Below are 27,797 nucleotides of genomic sequence, written 5' to 3'. Positions count from 1 at the left end.
CTGGGGGGAACCATAGAGGGGGGCGGGAGGGACAACTAATAAAAGCACCTAATATAGACTCCAACTTGCATTGAAGTGTGCATAGTAAGCATAGTTATTTGAGTTAAGCTGTAAATTCTAAACCTGTTTTATAGTTTTTGTTGCTTTTCTCTGCCATTGTCCATTAAGGGCAGAATCCTACAAAACAGACGTAACAATATTACTGAAGCTATAAATGTACAGTAGGTATTTGACAGACTTTTGCTACAGCATTTGTGTCTGTCAGGGTTTTATTTTCCTGTGTATATTGTGCATTTAAATATACACTTAACATTAAATCGCATTTAAAGCCATATGTTTATGTAAAATGCTTAACTGATTCTCAGGAGTCATGACAGGTGTTTTAAAAACATACAGAACTTTTGTACTGTCAACAATAGCAGTACTAGCAAATTATAGCAGCTCTTTTCACATTTGCTATCTAGTTGTAAATATGCAAATAAATGATATGAAGAAAGCAGAAGTCTCAAAGACCATAATTCTCAGTAGTTAACTGATATTTGGAACTAACAAAAGAGCTGTCTTCCACTGCAATCATATCTGAGTAGTGATGAAAACTATGTAAATGAAATCCTTTCAAAGGTCTCAATTAAAACACATGATGTCCAAAGCAAATGTTGTTATCAGTGCATGTATTTTGTTACTCCTGTGTTAATGGAACCTAATTATTAATGCTCCCTGAACATCTAAACAGCAGTTAACTCAAAGTCTAAGAGTAAACAACTACAAAAGACAAATGTGACTGCTTACCAGTCATTACTAAAATAAACTAGGAGCTAATAGCCTACATTCTCAAGCAAGAGTAGCATGAAAGAAACAATGGCATTTCTGAAAGGTTACTCAGCAGTGGACTCCATCTTGCATAGAAGTGTGTATGTTAAGCATATTTGATTGAGTTAGCTGTACCTTTTAAACTTGTTTCTAGTTCTTTACCTTTATCTGCCATCCTCAATTAAAGACTGTAATGCGTATGTAGGATGCTTTGGAGCCATTTCCCAAATTATTGTTGCCACGCAAATCCCAAATGCACAGCACACTAACAAACATCAGAATGAAGCCCTGCTTGGACCTAATCTTAAATTACAATTTGTGTAGCTTAACTCATGTCTGTACATGCATCCAAGATCACTAAACATTGTGTGGGGCCAAAAAACCAGGATTGCAAAACACAGTTGAAAGTTTGTTTGTAAATCTTGGCTTACATGAACTGCTGTTTGTCATTAACTAAATACTTTAATTCTAATTTGTTGCATTGCTCCACTCTGCATCCCACCATGCTCAAATCTGCCCTTGAAGGATACCATCCAGGGGTAGGCAATCTTTTTGAGCCAGGGGCCGGGTTGCTGTCCCTCAGACAACTGGGGGGCCGAAGCCAAAAAATAAATAATTTAAAATTTTTAAAAAATTAAATATATAAATAAACCAGGACAAATGTAGGACAAAATTTTCAAATGGAAGACACTTTTTTTAAAAAAAATGGAGGACACCTGAAAAAATTTTCTGATTTTTAAAAAAATGTTAATATAAATGCATGTTTCTGAGGCTTCTATAGACAATTGCCCCTCAAAGGCCCCGGCGGCAATCGGCGGCAGGACCAGGCTGGGGCCGTTCCCAAGGCCTCGCCAGGCCGCATCCAGCCCGCGGGCCGCAGGTTGCCTACCCCTGCCATAATCCTTTGGATCACATCTGAGAGACTGCAGGAATGGGAAACGTGACCTAACAGCAGTGCGCATTTTATTGGCAGAAGGATGCTATTGGATAAACTTAGGGAGCATGTAGGAACTTGGGAAGTGAGGAAGTGTAGTTTTGCTTTGAGACAGAGCCAGGCAGATGATGGCGAAACGTCAGGAAGAAACTCTTCCCGAACATGGCCACAATAGCCCGAAAAACCCACAAAAAACAATGAAAACCTTCGACTTCAAACCACAGTTTGTTTTAGTATCTATGAACTGGATCCTGGCTTGTTCAAGAATCTAGAATTAAAGCTAAATTATGGCTTAGCCTTACAGTTGAACCAGGTTAGTCATATTTTCATGCATTCACCTGTTCCTTCTCTGGGGTAGGTGGGCAGACATTGCTGAGGAGGAGGTCCTGCTGTATTGTATACATTACAGAGTCTCCCTTACCAGGAAGAATAAAATCCTGGCAAACAAAGTGATTTATTGTAATGAGGGGAAATGGGCACATAATGTATGTCTGTGTACATATGTGCCTAGAAGCAGTAATGTTCCAAGTGTCTCTTACTCCCAGGAACAGGAATATATATCAGGAGAAGGAAGTGAGAATCAGAGCAAACACCTGGAGAAGAATGGAGCAGCATGCAAGAGGTGTCTGTTTAGACAATATGGTCAGCTAGGTAGGCATAGAAGGTATGTATTATTAGACAGAAATAAAACTTAGGAAAGCAATTACAGAGGCTGTATTCACCACTTGGTCCCCTGGTGGCACATGGCCTACCTTTACCAATCTCTAATGCCAAAAAAGCCCAGGTATGTTTCTGCTACAGTTCCTTCTATGGCTCAAAACTCAGGGCAATGCCAAGCTTAAAAACCTTGCATGTTAAACTGCACAAATGGCTTCAATGGACACCTCCAGACACATAAGTTCTAACCTGCAAACATAGCACCACAGAAATGCAGCTTTTGAATGCATGATGTCATACTTACATATTACCATATCCCATTATTGTCACTTTTTACAAAAATAAGTATCTGTAATAATACACTAGAATACATTCCATGGAGCACTAGAGGTTTTAGATGAATACAAGCTAAATTTGAAACACGAGGGCCTTTATTGTGTAAGCAGTGGGCAAAATATCAATTCAGCATTTTTCTTTCATTCTATTTAAACTCATTACTCCACAGGGAAAGGATTAACGGGGAAGTAAGGGGTTTTTTTCTACATAAAATACTACAGTGCAGTAGGAGAATGTTACTATGTTAATGTACCAACTCTATTAAAAGTAGGAAAAGTGCTTCATTTTGTCATACATACTGAAGTAAAATAAAATTATTTTTCTCATTCAATAATTTTTATATATATTCCATAAATTCTATATATGTACCATATATTTTTTCATATAATTCACATTCTTGAATTCATTCAACTGCTCTGTTTGGAAAAGGAAAAAATGCATCTTAGTAGTCATAGCCCGGTAAATCAAAATGTAAAACCCACAGTTTTTATTTGTGCTAGCTGGAGCATTTTAAATGTTCAGACTACAATCTACTTGCTAGTACTAAATTGTTGAATCAAGTTGCTGAAAAGAAATTGAGCACTTATATAATTCCCACTAATTCAGTTGATCTAACATAATTGGGACTTGTAATTTGTTTAAAATCTCAAACTACAGTATATTTCTTTTATTGTTTTAAGATCAAGGCCCTAAACAATATTCCAGCTTCCTAGATATTGAAGCTCTTAACATTCATATACTTCTGTTGTTGAGCCTTCCATTCACATTCTGTCCAATAACCCACAATAGCTGAAAGCTCTGCTACACCCACCAGCCAAAAAGGTGAATGGGAAACCTCTCTAACTTTGGGAGTCATGAAACGGGTATGGTGCTGGCCATTCACAGTAAAGTGGCAGATCATGATTTGTCTGTATCAGTTTCAAAGCTCAAAACTGTTGCCATGTTTTATTAATATCACTTCAGGTCCCACTTCCAGGATCTTGGCCTCCCAATTTCCCAAATAATAGCAGAACTAAGCTAGATGTACCAACAGTCAAACTCAGAGTAAAACAGGTATTTCTATAAATGGACTGATTTTGTTGTGAGCAATAACTTTTATATTTCATGAAGATATAAGCTTCTTTTAAAAGAACTGGAGAAATAAAAGATATTACCATAAGTGAACACCTATCTAAAACAGTGTTTCTAAATCATTTTTTGCAAGAATATCGGTTTTTAAAATTATCAAAATTATACACATGTGTTTACATCCATAAACACTCTGAAGTTTTTAGTAAAAGTGCTTTGGTGATATTTCATGGAAAAGAATCCTGTTTTTCTTCTCATCATATCTGAAATGTGTATGTTATGGCAGGGCAGGGATAGGGAGTAGATATCAATAGAGCAAATTTGCTATATATTTTTTAACAAAGTTGATTCTAAATGTAGTATTAAACCTCAGAGTACAATTGTGGAAATGCTACTTCCTTTTTGAAGTTGCTTCAGATCTTTTATTACAAAAATTATAAGCAGTGATGGCATTAAATTCATTTTACAATTTACCTTATGTTGAATGTAACTGAGATGGACTAGCCAGGGGTGTTAATCTATCAGTCCATTACCATTACAAGTGAAGGAAAAAACTAAACCTAAATCCGCTTCTTAATCTTAACTATTGATAGATGGGTCTAACATGCAATTGTTATTTCCATTAAACTGCAAAAACTTGCTAACACATATGTAAATCCCTTTAATCCAACTGACCTAATCGAGTTAGGACTAATAATTGGATTTGGACCCTAGGTTAGGGGTGAGAGACATGTGGCCTTCCAGATATTGTTGGACTGTAGTTCTCAGCAGCCTTAGCCAACATAGCCAAATGTGAGGAATGCTGAGCATTGCAATCTAGGGATGATAAGACTATTAAAAAATATTTGGAAAATGGTTTTAAAAACTCCAAACCCAGGGTTTCTAAAGTTTTGGGAAATGTGGATGTGGAGAATCCTAGATGGTTGAGCATCTTCACAGTTTGGAACTTGCTCTGTGTGAAAAATGTGTATGTGATTTTTGCACAGAAAATAACATTTTTTTTGTACAGAACAGAGGATTCTGAACAAATGTGCATTTGTTTTGCACAGAATAAGCTCTGAGTAGCAAATAATCTTTGAAATCAGTGCAGTCTTCCACTACTTTCTTGTAACGAAGGGAAATGTGGTACAATTATCCATTCTTGCCTGCAAGAACAAATTTTACAAAGATTTACATTCCTTTTGCAATTCAACACATCTGGAGGGCCACATGATTCCCACCCTTACCCAATATTTTACTTATCTGGTTCTTACTGATTTAATCTTAAAGGCATTACAAAGGAAATACTGCCTATTCACAGATTCTACACGCAGCTCTGCGAAGCTAAGGCCCCATACAGACAGGCCAAAATAAAGCTGCTTCGGGTCACTTTGGAGGTATGCTGTTTAAATGAGTTATGTTCCTAAGAGTCCAGAAGCCACACCAAAGACCTGTCTGTATGGGGCCTAAGATTACCAAGAAAATACCTTTATACAGCCTCACTTGCTGGTTCACAGCCAGCAAGAGTATTTCAGAATGATCTGATTTGGTCATAGCTTTTGGGGCTCAACACAAATTATACATTCCTCCCCACCACAAGTCAGGGAAGAATGCAAAAATGGTATCTGATATACTATAAAATATGTTATGTTCAAGATGAATCCCTTATTTGTTTTAATTCTTCAAACAAGTAATGCACCTGGGGAGAAGAAAGCTATCAAGATTTCTGAGCAGTTATATTTTGAATGACCTAAAGTCCCTATCTAGATAGTAGATAGTATCTTGTAGGCTGTTCATTTAAGAGAGGAAACAGGACCATGCATTCTGTTTAAAACAATGCCTAGCCATGATCACCTATTTCTTCGGGGGGGGGGGGGAATTAAGCCCACCACCAGATATGGCAAAGAAGGCTTTCTTCCACAAGATGTAGTGTTCCACAAAGTTCAGGAACTGGACTTCTGGACTCTAATACTGAACCCTGAAGTTTAAAATGTATTCAGTTTGTAAGAGCATACTAGTGCTCTCTTGTGAAAGAAGGCATTTTTAAAATCAAATTCCATTTGCAGCATTAATCTTGAGTTTTATCTGTCTCTGAGGTAGAAGTAGCATCTTGCTCTTCTTGCACACCAGAGGAAGCCTCCTCAATAGGTGATTCGACTCTCCCCACTTCAGTAGATTCAGTATTTGTTTGATTCTCCACCTGAGATTCATCAGTAGTTACTGCTTCAGCCTCTTCTTGAGTTTCAGCTTCTGCACCCGTCTGAATGGCATCCTTTGTCTCTTCAGTTGTTTCAGCAACTTCTTTTTCATCTATTTCCTCATTTTCTAAGGCTTCATTTAATACAACAGAAAAATCATGAAGTACAAATTTGCAGTGTGGAAAAGGTTACACAACAGTTTTGCCAACTTCATTTGTTAAAGCTACATCATGACACCTGTTGGTAATATGTCCATTTTCCCCTTTAAAAAACCAAATTGTTGCCATGCCAATAGAACAAAATGTGGCTTGAAGTAAAGAATCGCTATGAAATACATAACAAAATTAAGTGAAGCATGCCATACATGAACTAAAATTTGTGAATTATACACAGATAAAAAAACTATGGCTGTTTTTTTAATGCTCTGAAAGCAGAATTATGTAATTTTGTCCTATTCTTACATCATTCAAGACAATATTAACAGGCTACTATGTGTATGCTATGAATTTGCAAATTAAGAAGCAGCAACAAAAGCAAGGTTTCCCCATGCATTTGAACTGAAACCCTACCATTACTTGGATCTTGGAGAAATCTGTACTAATGTATAGGGAAGGAAAAAATATTTGAAAATTGTTCAAAAGATTTTAGAGTTCTGCTTAGGTTCTGCATAAATAATAAGTGTAAACATTAATGCTGGAATTAGAGAAGTATTATTTGTGAGCTTAGCTGTCCCTTTGTTCATGAAAAGTGCACCACATGCCATTTTTAAAGAAATATTTAAGTCCACTGAAATATAACAGCAACACGGACTAGAGTCCTAAAAGTAGAAGACACATTTTTAAACTGGGGTTTAAAGCATACTGGATAAAAAGGCATGCAAGAGAAGAAGATATAATGGAATAGGCACAGTAGCACACAAACGTTGTTAGTGGGGAGACAACAAACTGGTGAAGAAAACTAGAAAGAAATTTGTGAAACAATCACATGCAGATATAAGGTGTGTAAAAAAAAGAAGAAGAAAAGAGACACTGTCAGGCTGAATAATGACCCTGCCGTCAACAAATGGTATCTTTATATTCTTACATGCCAGCTGAACTTCCTAGAGCTGACAGAGGTTGATACTGCGAAACGATTTTTTCATTTGTCTTCAACAATAAAAAGAACAGAGGTATTTTTTAAATTGTTGACTTACTTCACTTCATACTTTAACAAACTGCTACAACAATTTACTGTAATGATCTTAATAGGTAATAAGTGATAATAACAGCAATTGCCTGTATACCATTAAATCTGAGGCAACAATACCAGACTGTGTCTCTCCAAGTGATATAAAAATTTCCAGCAAACTAACCTGTTCCCAAAAAAGAACAGATTGACAAGCAAGATCTGTGTTCAGTACTCTTTATTGGACAGTCAATTACAAGTGCAATAAGTCAAAACAGCCAGTGTCTTAGAAATGCCAAATTATCTTCTATAGGATGCATTAAGAAGTGGTATTTAATTGTATGGGGGAAATCTCACAAATGTGAAGTTCTACAAGAGATGATTTTCTCAAGTTTGGCTGTGAAGTATACAAGGATGGACTGTCCTTTTTAAAATTATTTCCTCGAGTTTGGAAAGAGATTTCCCTTGTTATTCTGAAAGGGTAAAAGCAGAGGAACAATTAGAAAGATACAACCTTTCCACTGTAAGAAAGAGTAAGACAACAAAGGGGAAATCAGATACAAGTGGAAAGGAAGGGAATGGAAAGATAAGGGAAGGAAAATGAAAAGAGGGACTTCATGGAACTCACCCAGAAAATTGCAAAATCTAATTATTTTGAAAATTAAACCGTTAACTATTAAGTCTACATTCAAATTTTTTACAAGTTGTTTCCAATGAGAATAATACACTTTCCCGTTCAACTCATTGATAAAAGGCTATTTCACATAATACATGGAAACAAATCTAAGACTACCATAATGAATGTAAACATATTCATCAAGGAGGGGTAGCCAGTTCTGGGTCTCAAGAAGTGTATCTATGGGATGAAGCAGACAGCTATTAAAGAGCAGTCTCCTGCCATGATCAAACCGGGACCATGGTGACTGCGTGACCCACTCCCAAAGTGGGCTGTCGCTGCAGTCCCAAACTACTCCAGCCAGAAGTTGATCCAAACCAACAACTTTTGGGGCTGGGCTTTTAGCCCCCTAGCGCAGCCTTGGCACAGCTTCCAGCCCTTTTGGGGTCATGCATCATCTAAATGTCATGTACCCAAAGCAGGCAGAAGCCACTTTATTTGGCCTGCGCGTTTTGGGCCTGCACGTGCTATACTGAAACTTAACATTTAAAAAAACACACTTATAATATTGTAGATTTGTGAAACAGCTGACAGGCAGTCTGTTAAAAAGATCTGAACTATGTCTAATTTTATTTAAGAGCACATAATAAAAAATATTAGGATCTGGTAGATTTTCCAAATAATCAAGTCATTATACCAAAATATTTTAAAACTCAAGGCTCCCTAGTACTTGCCTTTTTTATATATTTTGTCTTTAAGATAAAGATAATTTAAGATATATAATTTAGATTGGGGATAGGCCATTTCTGAAAAGTAGTAAGGAACCCAGGAAAGAAAAAGAAAATATCCAATACTCTTCACATAAAAAGTCATGTGAGGAAAAAGTAGAAAGACACAAGAAAAAGCAGAAAAGTGTAATACTCTTCCAAATGCAAAGACGTTATAAAATGTAAAAGTGAGGAAAAGAAAACAGGTAAGAGTAAAAGCAACATTTGGGGGGGGGATTTATTGTATTTAGGACAGAAAAATAAAATTAACAGCCTATAGGAAGTTTCAGGTTTGAAGATTTGGGTGTGAAATAATTTATAATTACAAGGGTTTAGTCCTTCAAATATTAGTTGGACATATGTTTATCTAAAATCAATGGAAGTCCAATTTGAAGTGTTTTAATTTGTAAATTGAATGTAATTTACTGCTACGAAGTCTGCTTGTGCCTTAGGCAGCAATTCTATGAAATTTTGAGAGTAAGTTCCATTATATTCAGTAGGACTTACTTCTAAATAGATTTGCATAGGAGAGCACTTTTCTTTTTAATTATATATTTAATTATGCCTTATAGTCTCATGGATTTTGAATAGTGCAAGTAACATCTGCAGGATTAAAATAACACCTCTAGTGTGATCACAAGAGAAAGAATTGACATGTCAGGATACATATTTCTGAGTTTAAGGGTGCAGTATTGCAAACAACATCTGTATTTATTAATTCATTATCTTCTTTTTATACTGTTCTCCTATACAAAGTGCCCTCAATATGGGATGCTGATTATGGGTCTTGTGCATTATGGCAACCTTGAAAAAAACCTGAGTATCCTTTCTCCACCTTCACCTAATGTAGTTCTGTTTCTGCTATGAAAAAGCTTCTTCTATCAGAGAAAGCTATTATTACTCAGTTAGATGAATACTCTAACCAGAAACATAACATTCGAGCACATCCACCAGTATTCAGAGGCACTCTTATGATCACTGTCCATAGGTGCTCAAACTGACTATAGAGATGAATACACATTTGAAATGAGCACCATCAATTAGGCTTCATAATTATTCCATATTGGCTGGTATTTTTATTTATTTCAAATATTTTAACAAACTACAGGGTTTTAAAAAAAGCTATTAGAGGTCTTGAGTGTTTTTAATTATAAGAGATAATAGCAGAGAACAATCTCTGGCAAATTGTCACCTACTATCAACCTCAGCAACTTGCAATTAGCTATATGCCGTGTTGTCTTCAAAAACTGACTGAACAGAATTCTATTTTCATTTTACTAAAACTACAAAGCAAGATTTGTTTGTGCTATGGCAGGATCCAAATGAGGACTCAAGCGGAGATCCCACTGTTTCTGTCAGCTTCAGTGGCCTCATTATGCAGCCTGTCTTCTAGAACAAGTTTTACGGTCCACAAAAAGGAGTGGGTTCAGATTCTGGTGTTAAAATTGTGATCCAGTTTAGATACCTAACAGGATCCTAGTCAAGCCCAAATAACTGAGCCTTTAGTATTTCTTTCTTTCTAATTTGTAAATTCAGTCTTTTTCTCCCTATGAAATCTTGAGGAAATCTGAAATATTTTTTAAAAACAGTCTACTTGCTACAGCATTTTACCATTTCCCCCTCTGCATCTTCCTCACAACAGAATAATCTCTAAATAGTATGAGCAAGATAACAGGAGAAATGTATGCTGTGACAGATAAATATCTAATTGAATGATATTCATTAGACCTAGAAGGCATTAAGTAAGAACCACTCCAGTCTTTTCAAAAACACTTGCAGAATTCTTTAACACTTGGCTATTTAAAATAGAACATAAAATCCCAGGGATAAATAGATCCCTATGTCTATATTTGCTGCTATGTCTGGAAATAGGTTTTTCCTTTTCTTTCTGCTATAAAGACAAACAAACGAGTTCAAACTAACATTAATAAATGTAGAAATAATCAACTTACATTGAGGAGGCCAGGGTTTTGGTTTCCATTCTGCTGTAGATCGCTGTTGAATATCTTCAACCCGTTCATTATACCTGGCTTTGTCAGAAGTAACAGTTCTATAGGCCTAAAAATAAGTTATACAAATTCATTCATCTAGAATTGGAATAAAGAATTTTTTTTTTTTTTAAAAAAAAACTTCATTCATCTCATTTGCCAAGACTGAGCATCTCCAGCATATGGAATCACTACTGAATATATATAGGTAATAGTAATAACAGTAGTGGTACCATCATCATCAAATGTTTTCCTCTCTACTGTACAAAGTACTCATGATGGAATTCTGAAAATGAAAAAAAATAACATAAGCAAACAATTTAAAGCATTAAAAGATGAGCAGCTACTGTAACCAGGAATACTGCAGTTCTGTGCATAAAAACACAGAAGCAAGTCTTGTTCAATTTAGTGGAATTTAGAGCTTGGAAGTAAAGCATTATAAATAACAAGGTTGCTTTTGGGTATAAAGAGGAAATAATAATATTGCCTTTTCCCTAGGAGAGTAACAATTGGTAATGCTACTTTTTCCTTGCATCATTGAACTGTTGCTTTGGAGTGCTATAAACACTCTTTGTGAGGCAATATAAGGGTGTGTTTTTTCCTCAAATTCTAGAGTACTTATTCTATAGAGGGGTATTTTCCAATAAAAGGAGCTAAAATTCTCACCCACCCAAAGTAAATGGTAGCATAACACATGAAGTTACTTTAAAATGGTAAGACTTCAGTGGTAACAAGTTACTTTGAAGGAGAGGTTGGAATGAGTCATCCAACAGATTTCTTTTCAAAAGTAACATTCTGAGCTCTAGCTTTTCTCCCAGATAACTGTGTGTTGCATTAGGAATACAGTCTCAAATGCCTTGTAAGACATCTTTTTTATTATTTATGCTCCACTGGGAGTCTATCCATAGTTTCCTGAGTTTTAGCCGTTGTTTGTCAGACAACATAGAAAATGTAATCTTTTGAATCTATATTGAAAATTTCAAAATCTCAGCCATTTGCTTAGAACTCCACACAGATTCCTCCAAAAAGATTGGTTACATCAGATTTGAGGTAATGAAAAACACCTTATAGCAGGGATTGGGGTTCTGTGGTCCTCCAGATGCTGTTCAGCTGCAGCTCCCTGCATTCCTCAGCATTGGCTATTCTGGGTAGAGCTGTTGAGAGTTGTAGTGCAATGATACCTGGAGGGCCACATAATTCCCAACCCTGGCTTAGATTTAAAAACCATCACAAGACAGAATTATAATAAGATAACAACCAAAGTATATATGTCTATTTTAAAAGATCAACTCAAGTAGGATTATGTGTGCGTCGATGTGGAGAAACACCGGCAGAATGGAAAGTTCAGAACAGCCAATCAGAGTAAGGCTGGGGAAAAGATATGGGCCTGTCTGATGAGTGGCTATAAAAAGGAGAAGCAGCTGTTAAGGAGGAGTGTGTCAGAAACTGCCAATAGCGCAGTTAGTATAGAAGAGATGATCCTTAATGGGATTCAGGACTGAAACAGATGGCACTAAAGGGGCAGCTTGATGCCACCTCTTTGTACACCGGGTTGGGGCTATGGCAACCACATGCAACAGTCCCAACCCAGCTTTTTGCCTGCACAAAAAGCAGCAAATTGCCGCTCCTTTTTGAGCCAGCAAAAAGCTGCCTTTTCTAGTTCTGTGCCAGCTTGGCAGCACTCCTGCAGGGTGTAAACGCTGCGCCATCAGAGCACCGTAAAACTGCCCCCCCCATGTGGTTGGGTGTACGGCAAGACACTGACTTCAGGGCAGCGTCAGCACATGCGGCCTCTAAATGCCACACTTTAACACCACCCCCAAGCCAGCGCAAAGGGTCTGTTTCGTCCCTCAGACTCCCATTTAAGGAATTACATTTTAAAAGGACAAAGAAAGTCCAGGGACACAAGGAGTGTGTCACAAAATTGTCAGGAGTGCAGCTGGAACTGCCATGAATAGAGCTGGAAATAAGGGTTCAGCCTTAATGCGATTCAGATTCCCATACATGGAGGAAAGATTTTAGAAGTGCAGAAGAAGCCCTGTGAAACCAGTTTAAACTGTTACGTTCTTTGAGCAGTAGAGAGCCAATAAAAGGAAGGCTCATATCCACCTTATTCTGTGGAAGTGTAACTTATGAATAAAGGTAGTTTCATAGAATTTATACTCTTAATGAATGAGCTTTAGTGGAAGGTGTGTGTACAGAAATAAAACACTGTTGAAGTGTAACTGAAGTCACTGAGTGAATTGGAACAAAGTCACATTAGTAACAAGTGAAGTGATGTACACATTGTAACCACAAGCTCTGAAAACCAACTACCAAAAGAGATACCATCATAAGCTCTTTCTGTTAAGAAAAGCTATTTTCTTCTTGTTCACAAGGGAGTGGCTGGAAGTCATTTATAATTAACAACATCAAAAACATGCTACCAAGAATATTAGAAACACATAATAGTGAAGAAAATGGGAAGCTCAAGGGTTAGAGAAATAGTTCTGAGAGAAGAAAAGCCTCAAACTATTTAGGATAAGACAGGAGAAGAATCCCGTGTAACCTGATGGTCAAAGTCGATATACCATCATGGTGTTGTGGTTTAAGTTTTGGGCTAGGATACCAGGGTTCAAATCCCTACTCAGCCATGGAAACCCACTTGTTTGTGCAAATTGCACTCTTTCAGCCTCAGAAGAAGTCAAACTCCCTCTGAACAAATCTTGCCAAGACAACTCCATGATAGGGTCACCTTAGTTTCACCATAAGTTGGAAATGACTTAAAGGCATAAAACAAGAATGATACAGACAGAGAGATCACAAGAAAGACAGTAGAAAGTGCTATAGCAATTCTATAGCAATTTTGCCAATATGTTTCAGTATGTCTCTAAAATATATCGGCCTAAATCCAAAACATTGAGTTATGCATACTGAAACCCTTAAAATTAATGGACTCAAGAATGTCTAACTTTAAATTGAATATATGCCACAATATCAGATAAATGATTGCATACTGATCTATTAATAATCAAATTTAAGGTTGAATTTGAAACACACCAGCTGCAAATCCACTTTAAATAATTAAACTTGTAGTCTAAGAGAAAATGGTTCCTGCTTTGCTAACCATATGAAGAACAGTTATTTCTATTTTTAAAGGTGAGATTGTGACAGCACAATGCTACTTTTAGTATTTTGTCTACTGTATGCTCAGACAGATAGTGTGCTTTCTAGGGACAAATAGGAAGTTTTATGGTAAGTCATTCAGCATTTATATAGCTTGTGTTTGTGATAATATTTAAACTACTAGTGCCATTTCCATAATAAAGCAACTTACAACAGCAATAAAAGTTTTCAACAAACACTGCAGTTCAAACATGCGTAGTTAGGAAATATGCTGCAGTTGATGTATTTTCACACAATTGTTTTTAATAATACTCTCCAAGCATGTATTGGACCATGATAATTAGTTTCAAAAATAGCTAGCTGTATTACACCTACTTATAATTAATTGATTCGGTGATCTCACCCATGCTAGGTGTCACCCATCAGGGGTGTGGTAGCAGCCAAAAGGGCACATTCCTCTGGCCCAGGCTTTCTCCCTGGGAAGAAGCTCAGGGCCAGAGCAGCCAGCAAGGGCACATACGCCCCTCCTGCCTCAAAGGGCCCAACCAAGTGTCACTCCTCCTCCGGGTCCACATCCCACACACACCCCATGATGCCACTGCCACTAGTTACAAGTTAGAACAGGCTGGAGATCTTCTGTCCCCTAAATGTTTCCAATAGGGGAGGGTGGCCAAGCCATGTGTAGATTTAAAAGAATATAAAGGCCTGTTACAGACTGCCAAAATAAAGCTGCTTCGGGTCTCTTTGGAGGTATGGTATTTAAATGATGCATGGGTCCTAAGAGTCCAGAGGTTGCGCCATAGCCACACTCCATTCCTAAGCACTGGAGTGCAGCTTTGGTGCAGCTTCTGGATTCTTAGGATGCATGCATCATTTAAACAGCATACCTCCAAAGAGACCCAAAGCAGCTTTATTTTGGCAGTCTGTAACAGGCCAAAGTCTGCCAAAAAGTGAGCATCAAACACAAGTAAAACATACCAGATCAAACAAATGATGACCTGAAGTTTGTGTATGCATTTTAAAAAGCTCATTTACTAAACTTTGACCTGATTAAATTAGACAGTTGATTCAGTAAGATTTACATAAGTGTTGGTTTACCATTTACCATTTGATTCAATGGATCTACTCTAGTTTGTACTACCAGTAGGATCCAGGCCCTTGTTTCCTTTGAAGTAGAGAATGCTTTCTGGTCCTTGGAAAAATATTTACCATATTTATGTTTTGAATAGGACTGGTTGGGAAATAGTAACAAATATAAACAACATGAGCTTGTTCTAAAGAAGAAGCACATTGTAATTGCCAAATTATATGGGACACTAGGTTAATATTTCTTCAAGTTTTTCTTTTATTACCTTTAATACTGATTAATTTTTGCATGAACTTTTGTTTATTTAGATCCATTTCTTCAGATGTATTCAGGGAATGCAATTCATGGAATGCAATGTCCAAGCCATAATGTTAAAGCACAATTACATTGTTGTGCAGAAGAATCAGAGTGTAGCGGCTTAAAGAAAGATGCAAATTGTGACACTGTCCATAAGCCTTCAAATGGTTATTCTTATTATATTTATTTATATACTGCCCCCCCCAAAAAAACTTGGAACTCAAAGTGGCTTATGTTTTAAAAGAATACAATCAAAAACATACAAAAGTGAACATTAAAATAAAATTAAGCATTAAATTAGCATTAAAACACAATACTCACCAAAATAATAAAATGCAGTTAAAAAGATAAGACAGTACAATACAATTAACATAGTGCAACATCCCCTGTCCGTTCTTTAAAGACTTTCTGATTTAAAAGCCTGTCTGAATAAAAATGTCTTACTTTGTTGACAGAAGGGTTGTTTGAAATGGTACGGGCCGGTCTGTTAGTAGAGGTATGAACAGGAATAATGGTTAATTGGCTTAGCACAGGTCTTAATATCATATATACAACAAAATATTTCTCCTCCTCAATGACACCAGTAACTTTCTGGGTGAGCAGAAAATGTCTTGAGGTGTCAGAGTAATACAAACAGGACAGATGCCTCATAGATCTGCATGTAATTGTGCTTAAATACCAGTGGCTTAAAGATCACATTCCATCCAGCATCAGAAGAATTGAATTTAAATCCACAATAACTCATGTTAAAACAAAGCATTTAGTTTTAAAGGTACCAGTAGAATTTCTCCATCTCCCTTTCTCTTTTAAACAAAAATGAGTTGCATATCTTCACATATATATTTCAATGAATAGTTGTTACTGTGTGCCTTGAATTCCTTTCCGACTTAGAGATCAGGATTTTCTTGACAAGATTTTTTCAGAGAGGGCTTGATTTTAATGAAACAGAGAGTGATTCTTGCCCAAGATCATCCAGTGAGTTTCTATTACTGAGTGGGGATTTGAACCCTGCTCTCCAGATTCATTGTCTAATGCTCAAACCACTATACCACACTGGCGTTCATACCCCAGCTTTAAATGGTTACTTCTAAATGTTGTGTAGATTGGACATTAAAAAAATATTGGGCTAAATCCAAATTTAGGTCACTATCACACTTCACTGTAATAGTGTTATTATTCCACTTTAGCAGCTATGGATGCTTCCTGTGGAATTCTGGGGTTTATAGTTTAGTGAGGCCTAAAAGCTCTCTGGCTGAAAATTCTGAATCCTCTTCCATAAAATGCAAATCCCAGGACAATGTCTTGCACAACTTTTTGACCACAGAGTTGCACTGGAGGACCTAGAGATTCCTAGAAAGAACATATTAATCAAATCCACCAAAATCAAAGCCACAAATGTGGAGGGCCAGCTGTAGTTCAGTTCCTCAGTTACCAAAAGCAGGTCTAACATTGCTTTAGTCTGTTAACTTCAATGTGAGTGCTCTGAGAGCTATCACACAAACCTACATTCTTTAAGAAGAAAAAGCATTTAAATATTCATGAAAAATCCACAACCATAACACAGAGAAGTTCCAAATTAAGTAAATTGTTGACTACATAATTATTTTTGGAGCCTGTTAATATTATTTAAATTCTTTAGTCAATATAAATATATGTAAAGATGAGGGTACTCACATAAAAACCACCCGCACTAGCAGCACCAACAACTATCAGATAGTAAATCATGTTCTCCCCAGATGATCCAGGAACACTTCCCGATGACATCTGACGGAATGGTGCTACAACACCAAAGTAACAATACTGAGTACTTAATGCAGCAAGTTCAAAATGCTATGATTTAGATAGTAGACCAATTGTATTGAAACAACAGTTGATTAAACAGCATGTTTAACAGGGTGAGAGAAGTAGATAAAACAGAATTAAACAGGAGAAAAGCAGAGGTTTCATGAGAAGGGCACTTACAAAATGCAACTTACAAAATACTTCTCTAGGAATCTAAAGCATGCAGCTTACAAATTTATATTTGAATAAAAGGTATGTGGTTGTAGAGAGGGAAGTAACAGCTCTTTGAATGGAATAAACTTAACTCTTTCACTATCGATCAATTTCCCAGCCATTTTGGTCCCAGTCAGGTTTTATTCAGTGGTTTGAATGTTGGATTGGAACTCTAAAAAAACAGGATTTGAATCCCTGCTCAGGTGTGAAAACCACTGAGTGACCTTGAGCAGATCCTATTCTCTCAGCCTAAGAGAAAGGCAATAGGCAAGCCCTCCCTTCATCCTCCATCTTGAGGAAGAGAGAGGTAGGCTAGCTTCTTCAGGCCTGCCTGGAAGAAGAAGAGCCCTCCTTTCATCCTCCATCTTGAGGGGGAGAGAGGCAGGCTCGCTCCACCAGGCCTGCCTGGAAGAAGAAGAGCCCTCCCTTCATCCTCCATCTTGAGGGGGAGAGAGGCAGGCTCGCTCCACCAGGCCTGCCTGGAAGAAGAGGAGCCCTCCCTTCATCCTCCATCTTGAGGGGGAGAGAGGCAGGCTCGCTCCACCAGGCCTGCCTGGAAGAAGAGGAGCCCTCCCTTCATCCTCCATCTTGAGGGGGAGAGAGGCAGGCTCGCTCCACCAGGCCTGCCTGGAAGAAGAAGAGCCCTCCCTTCATCCTCCATCTTGAGGGGGAGAGAGGCAGGCTCGCTCCACCAGGCCTGCCTGGAAGAAGAAGAGCCCTCCCTTCATCCTCCATCTTGAGGGGGAGAGAGGCAGGCTCGCTCCACCAGGCCTGCCTGGAAGAAGAAGAGCCCTCCCTTCATCCTCCATCTTGAGGGGGAGAGAGGCAGGCTCGCTCCACCAGGCCTGCCTGGAAGAAGAAGAGCCCTCCCTTCATCCTCCATCTTGAGGGGGAGAGAGGCAGGCTCGCTCCACCAGGCCTGCCTGGAAGAAGAAGAGCCCTCCCTTCATCCTCCATCTTGAGGGGGAGAGAGGCAGGCTCGCTCCACCAGGCCTGCCTGGAAGAAGAAGAGCCCTCCCTTCATCCTCCATCTTGAGGGGGAGAGAGGCAGGCTCGCTCCACCAGGCCTGCCTGGAAGAAGAAGAGCCCTCCCTTCATCCTCCATCTTGAGGGGGAGAGAGGCAGGCTCGCTCCACCAGGCCTGCCTGGAAGAAGAAGAGCCCTCCCTTCATCCTCCATCTTGAGGGGGAGAGAGGCAGGCTCGCTCCACCAGGCCTGCCTGGAAGAAGAAGAGCCCTCCCTTCATCCTCCATCTTGAGGGGGAGAGAGGCAGGCTCGCTCCACCAGGCCTGCCTGGAAGAAGAAGAGCCCTCCCTTCATCCTCCATCTTGAGGGGGAGAGAGGCAGGCTAGCTCCACCAGGCCTGCCTGGAAGAAGAAGAGCCCTCCCTTCATCCTCCATCTTGAGGGGGAGAGAGGCAGGCTAGCTCCACCAGGCCTGCCTGGAAGAAGAAGAGCCCTCCCTTCATCCTCCATCTTGAGGGGGAGAGAGGCAGGCTAGCTCCACCAGGCCTGCCTGGAAGAAGAAGAGCCCTCCCTTCATCCTCCATCTTGAGGGGGAGAGAGGCAGGCTAGCTCCACCAGGCCTGCCTGGAAGAAGAAGAGCCCTCCTTTCATCCTCCATCTTGAGGGGGAGAGAGGCAGGCTAGCTCCACCAGGCCTGCCTGGAAGAAGAAGAGCCCTCCCTTCATCCTCCATCTTGAGGGGGAGAGAGGCAGGCTAGCTCCACCAGGCCTGCCTGGAAGAAGAGCCCTCCCTTCATCCTCCATCTTGAGGGGGAGAGAGGCAGGCTAGCTCCACCAGGCCTGCCTGGAAGAAGAAGAGCCCTCCCTTCATCCTCCATCTTGAGGGGGAGAGAGGCAGGCTAGCTCCACCAGGCCTGCCTGGAAGAAGAGCCCTCCCTTCATCCTCCATCTTGAGGGGGAGAGAGGCAGGCTAGCTCCACCAGGCCTGCCTGGAAGAAGAAGAGCCCTCCCTTCATCCTCCATCTTGAGGGGGAGAGAGGCAGGCTAGCTCCACCAGGCCTGCCTGGAAGAAGAGCCCTCCCTTCATCCTCCATCTTGAGGGGGAGAGAGGCAGGCTAGCTCCACCACGTCTGCCTGGAAGAAGAAGAGCCTTCCCTCCGGTCCATCTGCCTTAGTCCAGGCCTCAGAGGGAGAGAATAACTGCTGGACCTCATCCCCTTCCCCACCACAATTCCCTTCTTTTGTGTCGTGTCTTTTAGATTGTAAGCCTGAGGGCAGGGAACCGTCTATTATCACCTCTGTTGTAAACCGCTTGGATTCACAGTGATTGGGCGGTATATAAATAAATCCTATTATTATTAATAGCAATACCATGTAGTACTCCCCATTACCTTCATTCTAACATTGCATGTGGAAACGATAATGGCACTAGAAGGTACTGGATGCATTCTACAGTAAGAGCCTCTAAAAGGCCACATGCTGGTATAGTAGGAGATTACAATATTACATATTGCCTTCAGGATTCTGGCTAAACAAGGGAGTGTAATGGATTTAGAACAAAAATGTTTCTCCACAAAACTTAAACATACTCTTCAGTAGGACTGGGTTGCCACAAGTCAGAATCCACTTGAATGGACATAAAAAGAAGAAGCATATTTATATTTTCAGAATCTGGCTGCAGGGGAAATGAGCCTGAAAATAATCCCTTCTGCATGTCTGTTATTCACCACAGCTGAAAATCTGAGTTAATTGATAATACATAGCTCTATGCCAAATGTTAAGGCATACAGTATATATTTTTAATAAAGTACATGTTAGCACTCATCACGCAAATTAGCTCCTTTTACTACTGATTTAAATAGGTTTTATTACTGATTTAAATGTATGTAGCTAATTAATCTTGGCTTGCTGTTAATTGTCATCAAGTTGACTTCAACTGATGGCAACCCTATGGAAGCTAAGCAGAGTCATTCCTGGTTAGCACTTGGATGGGGGAATAGCAATGAATACTAGGTACTGTAGGCAATATTTCAGAGGAAGAAATTGGCAAAACCACCTCTGGGCATCCCTTGCCTAACAAAACCCTATGAGATTAATGATGTCACCATTAACCTGTAGGTGACTTGGAGAGATACACACACGAAACCTCCAGATCACCCTGTCACCAAAAGCCCTATTCAGGTCTTGTAGACTTATGGCCATGGCCTCCTTGGTTGAGTCGTTATTGTCGTTGTTGCTGTTGATGTTGTGTGCCTTCAAGTTGTTTCCAACTTATGGTGACCCTATGGCAAACCTATCTTAGGGTTTTCTTGGCAAGATTTGTTCAGAGGTTTGCCGTTGCCTTCCACTGAGGTTGAGAACATGTGACTTGCCCAAGTTAATCTAGTGGGTTTCGTGGCCAAACTGGGAATCAGGCCCTCCAGTCCAACAATCAATCCATCTGTAATGAGGTCTTCTTTTTCTACTGCCTTCTATCTTGCAAAGTATTATTGTATTTTCTAGTGAGTCATGCCTTCCCATGATATGTCCAAAGTACATCAGTTTCAATTTAGACATTTTGGCTTCTAGGAAGAGTTCAAGTTGAATTTGCTCTAGGACCCATTTGTTTTTTTAGCCATCAACAGTATCCATAGAACTCTTAAACAGCACCACATTTCAGGGAATGGAGCAGGAAAGAAAAGTCAGATCTAGGCCCAAAAGAGACGGGCCAAAACGTCCACCATCACAATGCATGGCCTGAACACAGCCAGAAGCCACGCCAAGCCAAGCCCATCCCAACCCAGAAGAGCCGGCACAAAAAAGAGCAGGGGAAAAACACTCCTTTTTGGCAGCCAGTTCAGGACAGCGGTGGTGGCCTGGACATGCGGTTGCCACTGTCACTTCCCACAGCGATCAGGATTTGCCCCTTATGCTTTAGGCTCTAATCAAAGGTTTTGAAATATAGGCGGGTTACAGACCGCCGAAAAGTGGCAGTCTGGCTCCGCCTCCGCTTGCAGCGTCCGGGAGCCGCAGCCTTTAAACCGCGCAGCTCCCGGACGCTGCAGAGAAGGAGCCCCGGAAGAGACGCCGCGAGGCGTTAGTCGCGCGCTCGCAGCATCATTTTCAGGGCGCGACGTGCGGACGCAGCACCCCTTCCTAACCCTAGTACGCACTCGTCGCGTACTATATGGTGGTTTGTAACCCGCCATGCAGAGCTTTTTTCATGACATGTTTTTTGCTTCGAAGTCTCTAACTTTCCTAATACTTTTGAGGTCACAAAAAGTACAGAAATTTATTTTATTCAAACCTTTATTACTCCAGAACATAGCAATTTTACTAGTAGGTGCTTCTATATTTTATCCACGCTTTATCCAAGTTATATTGTCACTATGGTAATTCAAATACAAAAGACTAAACAAAACTTTAATTGTCTCTGAGAAACTCTTAAAACAGAGTAAATTAATTTTAAAAGTGATTAAACTGGCTCTTGTTCTTGGTTATGTCAAAGCTTTCAACTTTCTAATTTACACATTTCCTGAACATGTATGTATATTAAGGCCTAAATCCAGCTTCTACTTCCCAACTAAGGTCAACTCACAGAATCAATGCAAACCTGGTCACTCAGTACATGTAAATTCCATTGATTCAATAGGACTGCTCTAGCTGGGGTTAGCAGTTTGATTTAGGTTGAATTGTTTTCCCTCCAGCTGGATGGCTCCATTACCTCTGTCATGTGCGCTCATGATCCTTATTTTGGCTACATAATGATCCATACTTAGAAAATGGGTTCACTGTTTATGAACTATTACTATTTAGGATACATTCAGCTATAATAGATGATCAGTGCCAACTTGCCTATGCTGGCAGGTTTCAAAGTTATGTTTAAAAGGACACATCAAAATGCTCATTTAAAAATGTATAGAAATATAGAAAATGTATAGAAATATTCTCTCCCTCTGCTTCTTTCACACAAAATGCTTTGAATCTTTACAAATCCTCTCTTTAAATCAGTAATATAGGATATCCAATAGTCACTGCTAAAGTGAAGATGGCAATAAATGTACTTCGCTCACAGACTTTCCATGCCCCCCTTTTTAGAAACTAAGCAAGCATCTTAAATAATGTTTTTTGGGGGTAATTACATGAATCCCAATAGTTCCTCACCCGGGAAATGCACAGTCATGCAGATATGTGAAACAGACATGTGATAGTATTGTAGGATATCACTAACAAAACTAGAACATGCCCCTGCCTACATCCTCTGCCACTTTGTTAAATCTGCCCAGCTTGCATTTTGGAAATATATATATATATATATATATATATATATATATATATTCCAGAAAGAAAACCTCAATTTTATCATTGTATGTAAGGGACGCCATTTTATTATGCCATTGCCTATGCCAAGACTTGAGCATCCACAGATTTTGGTGTCCCGGGTGTGTGTGTCCTGGAACCAAACCAAGGTACCAAAGACCCACTGTATGAAAAAGTTGCTTTGGATGAGGCATAAAAATGAACAAAGTATCCATACAACATAGTTATAGCCCTGTGATACTACATGTTTCCATAATAATACCAAATCCTAGGATTTGCAAGTTGATGTGACTTGGGAGTAAACAGGCACGTTGTTGTTGTATGCCTTCAGGTTGTTTCTGACTTATGGCTACTCCAAGACTACCCTATCATGGGGTTTCCGCAGTGAGATTTGGTTCAGAGGTCTGCCATTGCCTTCCATTGAGGCTGAGGACACGGGACTAGTCCAAGTCCATCCAGTGGGTTTAATGGCTAAACTAGGAAGGGAACCCTGGTCTCCAGAATCCTATTTCTCTCTCATCCAGGATTCCAAGTCCCTCAGAAATCCAGGATTGTGCCAGATGGAAGCCACAATATACACATGGTATCCAAATATACACAGCATATGCCCTTTCTGTGTTGCTTTTCTTCCCCTTCCCTGTACCTCTTCTGCTCTTTTTATGCCCAGAAAACTAGGAAAGTCTCTCCTCAGGACTCTGCCCACTGTCTCTCTCCCTTCTTCAGTCTGAATTTGGTTCGGCTACTTAATGGGAGCGCATTTGGCACAGGGTGACCAGATGTACTCCTTTCCCAGAACATGCCCTACATTTCAGCCTTCTGTCCAGGAAGAATTCCAAAATGTCCTCCATTTTGAGCATAATTAAGAAGCACACATTTATACGTCTATTGCTGTTTTCAGCTTTGAGGTTAGGAGGACATTTGGTCACTCTGTTCACAAGGCAGCCAACTGCTATGGCTGTGGACAGTGTATGCCCCTTCTATGTAGGCTTTCTTCCCCCTTTCCTGTGCCCCTCCTGTCCTTTTTAAAGATGTAGACAACTATGATTAATGGCACTCCCAAACTGTCTTTCTCCCTTCAGCCTGAATTTGTGCCAGCTGCTTAGTAGGTGCACATTTGGTGCCACATTCACCCAAAGGGTGACCAGAGGCCCTCCTTTCCCAGGCCACATTCTCCATTATAGCCTTATCCTGTCCAGGAGGAATTCCAAGGGAATGTCCTCCATTTTAAGCAGGACTAAGAAGCATGGATTTACATTTCTATGAGTGGAGTTTTTAAAGCTTTTCTTTCATCCTTCTGTCCAGGATGAGCTCTCAGTGTGCTTCCCAAATGCATCTCAGGAAGTAGACTTTAGTCTAGAGCAGGGGTTGGCAGCCTCCATTTCAACGTCCGGGGGGCCTTTCGAAATGCCCTCCATTCTGGAAAAGAAGCATGGAGTTGCATTTCTAGGAGCGTTTTTGTTTGTCTTTTGTTTTGTTTTTAAAAGGGGGCATGCCCTCCGTTTTCCTTTATTTCTTGGCAATGCCCTCCATTTTGCAGTGCCTTTGGAGGTGAGGCCCTCTGGTTCCAAGAGGACTGAGGGCTCTGTCTTCTCCTCCTTCTTCTTCTGTCCCTTCAGGTCAAACAGCCCCAGGCCCTTCCTTCTTCTGGGCTGGTCAGTGAGAGAAAGGGTCAGTGGTCGGAGCTGCCTATAGAAAGAGCCTCCGTCCAGGGCCTTTGGAGTGACCTTCTTCACGGCCCCTCCCCTCCTCCCCACGTCCTCCTTTTCCCGGACCTGTCCTCCTATCAAGCCCACCTTCTACCTAGGAAGCCCTGCCAAGCGTCCTGCATTTTGAGCAGGCCTCAGAGAAGCCTGAAAGCTGCCCTCGCCCTCCTCCTCCTCCTCCTCCTCCTCCAGTTTGGGCAGAACCAGCTCCTTTTCTAGGCTTGGGAGTGCCCTCCACTGAGGGCCCGAGGGTCAGGACTCACCGTGCCCACGGAGGACGGGGCCAGGAGCCCTTGGGAGGAGGAGGAGGCGGCGGCGGGAGGAGGAGGCCAGGGCCTGCCAGGCCACTCTGCAGAGGTGCATCGCCGCGACCTCTGCAAGGACAGAGAAGCAGGTGCTGCTGCTGCTGCTGGAGGTGAACCCTGGCAGGCAGACGCAGAGGGTGGGTTGTGGGCTGCGTGTGTCTAGTGTGTCAGGCGCAGGCTGCCTTGTCGCCAGGGGGGAGGGCCAGGCTCGCCCAATCCAAGCCAGCAAGCCAGAGGCCCCTCCCTGCCTGGGCCCAGCCTCCTCCCTCTCTCTCTCTCTCTCACACGCCCCTCCGAGGGAAAGGCTCGCCCGAGCAGCGTAGGCTCAGAGGGGTCTCTCAGAGGGAAGGCGCCTAGTGCCTTCGAGAGAGGAGGGGGCTGCGGACACACCGCTTCCTTCTCCTTCCTTGACGGCCCAGAAACTGGAGGCCAGAGGCAGGTGTCTTCCATTTGACTCTATTCTATAAACTGATGGCATGTACAGCGCCATCTCTCTCTCTCTCTCTCTAAACAACACACACACACACACCTCTCTCTCTCTCTCATTAATACAATAGACATTCCTATCCTATCCGCTCATTCATTCTACAGGACGAACTACATCCTGCTCTCAGCGCCAGAACCAGTCAGGCCGACTGGGGAGGGTGGGGGCGGTAGTCGCCTCCTTCCCTTCTCCAGCGGGGCCGGGCTCCTGGAGCCCTGGCAGGCAGAGCAGCCTGGAACCTCGGCCTCTGGCTGCTGGGAGGCAGCGGGAGAGGGGGTGAGGCCGCGAAGCTTCCCCGCCGAGGGTTCCAGGCGCCCGGCAGGACTCTCCGCCTTGGCCCGGGCGGCGGGGGCGCCTCCCTCAGGCTGCCCTTTGGGCCGAGACCCCAAGGAAGAGAGACGTGCGGTGGATTGCTGCGGCGAGATGCTCGGGGGCTGGGCGGCGCCAACGGCCGGCGCAGCGGCGGAGAGGGCCTGCCTTCCTTCCTCCTGCTGCTGCTGCTGCTGTCCCTTGGCTCCGCCCAGCGCCTGACCTTCCCAGCCGGCGGCGCTCCCTCTCCTCCTCCTCCTCCTGGTCAGGAGGGGAGGCCCGGGACCGCTGGCCTTTGTTTCCACTTCGGGCGGGAGCTGCCTGGAGCTGAGGGGGGCCAGGCCGGGGGGGGTGCCAAGCCCCCCCAACACCGACACCCCTCGGCTCCCCTCCAGCCCCAGGCAGCCTCCTCAGCCGCGGCGCTCCCCGAATCTCCTCCCCGGAGGGGGGAGCGCCGCCTTGCCTTTCTCCTTGTCCTCCTCCGGGGGGCTGCCCTCCCTTCGCTCCCCTGGAAGGGACGGCAGCTAGAGCCAGGGGCCACGGAACAAGAGGGAGCAGGCTCCTCCGAGGCCGCTGGAGGTCCTTGGCCGCTTGGCCTGCGCCCCAGGGGCAGTCGGGGGGGAGCAGAGGAGGCCTAGCCGGCTTGGAAAACAAACGTTCTGCCACTCGGCAACAATACCCGCGTGTCCCCCTCCTCTGGGGCCCCGTCCTCCCCCAGGCAACTGGGCGTTTTGGGGACGGTCGGACCAGACCTGTGGGTAGATTGTGGGGCCAAGCCGTTCCATCAGGACCGCCTCCGCTCCCCCCCGACCGCCCTTGGGCCCTGGCTGCCTGGCTCTGCTGCAGCCGGACGCCAAGGACCTCCCCTTCGGTGGCCATGAGGGGCCTGCCTCCCTCCCGTCGCCCCACTCTGGGAGCACCGCGCCGGCAGTGGCGAGAGGGCCTTCCTCCCATCCTTCCGAGGGAACGAGGGGGGCGGAGGAGAGGAGGAAGGGAAGCCCTGCACTCCCCGCTTGAGCAGCCCAGGGGCCTCGGCCTTTGGGCGGGGAGTGTACTGCCGTTTTTTTTTAACAAATTTTACATCCGGGTCTTTCGCTCTGAGGGCGGGGCTAGTGACGGGGGAGGAGGATGGCGATGACGACACGGGGAGGGCGGGGCTTATGGGGGTTGACAGGGAGGAGGAGGATGAAGCAGCCCTTGTTCCATCTGCAGGGAAGGCCCGCCCTCCCCGCGTGTGACCCGGATGTTGACCAGAGGGAGAGAGGGAGGGAGAGAGGGAGAGATTGTTTGTTTGTTTGTTTGTTTGTTTGTTTGTTTGTATATGTGCTTCAGCAGCCTTGGGCCTTCTGTATATATAGACACTCCATTATTCTTACATATAGGTAAAGCTTAACAATAACAATAACAATAATAATGAGGTGCTTCCATTCAAAAACAGGAGGCTCCATGAGGATTTTAGGAAAATTAAAAAGGGGGGGGGGGGAGGGAGCCTTTTATAATGTATTTCTGAAGGAAGAGAAAAGGTTCTTGACAGTCTGTTATTATACCCAGGAAGTCATAGAGAAGGGATTGAAAGGGCTTTTAGCCCCACGCATATCATCACACGCTGCTGGCTTTATTACACTTCTAGACTCATAGAGTTGCAAGGGGCCCAAGGGCCATGCAGCATGTCCAACCCCCTTCTGCCATGCAGGAACTCTCACTCAAAGCATCCCCATTGGCAGGTGGCCATCCAGCCTCTGCTCAAAGGCCTCCAAGGAAGGAGGCTCCACCACTCTCCCAAGAAGTCTGTTCCACTGTCGGGAGGCTCCTCCTAAAGTGGAGCTGGAAGAATCTCTTTTCCTATGGCTTGCATCCACTGCTCTGGATCCCAGTCCAGCTGTCTGCTAAAGAAGCCAAAGGGTTAGTACTACTGCAGCTGCTTCAACAGAGGGCTGGCATGGCCCTTTATAAGTACATTGTTACGCCCTCGTCACGTGCGAGGGTTGCGGGGCGTCTGGGCGTGCCGCCGTCAGCCAACACCTAGCACATGACGGCGGTACGTACCGGGCCAATGGCTGCCATGGAACCGGGTTATTTCTCCCATGTGGATGCAGCCTCTGTCTTAATGCAGCATCCAGGTGTGTCTGCACTGCAGAAATAAAGCAGTTTTGTGGAATCATAGAGTTGGAAGAGACCACAAGGGCCATCCAGTCCAACCCCCTTCTGCCATGCAGGAACTCCCAATCAAAGCATCCCCACTGAGAGATGGCCTTCAAGGAAGGAGACTCCGTTACTCTCCAAAGGTGTGTTCCACTGTCGAACTGCCTTTACAGTTGTAAACGGCTTAGACACTGCTTAGGCGGTATGAAGCGGTTTGTTTGTTTGTTTGCTGTCAGGAACTTCCTCCTAATGTTGAGGTACAGCCTCTTTTCCTGTAGTCTGAATCCACTGCTCCAGGTCCTATTCTCTGGAGCAGCACAAAACAAGCTTGCTCCCTCCTCAATATGACATCCCTTTAAACAGGGCTAGCATATCGCCTCTTAACCCTCTCTGCTCCAGGCTAAACATCCCCAGCTCCCAAAGTCTCTCCTCATAGGGCCTGGTTTCCAGACCATTCACGCCATTTTGGTTGCCTGCTCTGGACAGATAGAAGTATAACAGCAGCAACAATGCTTTCTCACAGAGACTTCAATTAAACTATGGCTACGATGGAAACGGTCACTCAATATTGTTAGTAAATAAGCACTATT

The 27,797-nt window shown here is 42.6% G+C and overlaps 1 protein-coding gene across 3 annotated transcripts; it reads right to left on the bottom strand.

Moving 5' to 3' along the window:
• Positions 1 to 1,605: 1,605 nt before the first annotated feature.
• On the bottom strand, positions 1,606 to 26,149 carry MGARP (mitochondria localized glutamic acid rich protein). 3 transcript variants are annotated; one of them, XM_089525785.1, is made up of 4 exons: positions 25,818 to 26,149; positions 16,681 to 16,784; positions 10,482 to 10,587; positions 1,606 to 6,115 (listed from the first exon to the last, which is right to left on the bottom strand). In XM_089525785.1, the coding sequence occupies exons 1-4, from the start codon at positions 26,017 to 26,019 to the stop codon at positions 5,853 to 5,855; spliced, it is 675 nt and encodes a 224-aa protein (XP_089381911.1). In that variant the 5' UTR covers positions 26,020 to 26,149; the 3' UTR covers positions 1,606 to 5,852. The 3 variants fall into 3 exon arrangements, 2 of the variants coding, with proteins under 2 accessions (XP_089381911.1, XP_089381912.1); XM_089525786.1 differs by lacking the exon at positions 25,818 to 26,149 and adding an exon at positions 24,231 to 25,399 and having other exon boundaries at positions 1,609 to 6,115; XR_016281335.1 differs by lacking the exons at positions 1,606 to 6,115; positions 16,681 to 16,784; positions 25,818 to 26,149 and adding an exon at positions 6,351 to 7,619 and having other exon boundaries at positions 10,482 to 10,571.
• Positions 26,150 to 27,797: the final 1,648 nt, after the last annotated feature.

This window comes from Sceloporus occidentalis, unplaced genomic scaffold (assembly GCF_023333645.1).
Source record: "Sceloporus occidentalis isolate IW3139 unplaced genomic scaffold, rSceOcc1.0.p SCAF_5, whole genome shotgun sequence".
NCBI classification, from domain to species: Eukaryota; Metazoa; Chordata; class Lepidosauria; order Squamata; family Phrynosomatidae; genus Sceloporus; species Sceloporus occidentalis.
This window is presented reverse-complemented; position numbering and strand designations above follow the sequence as displayed.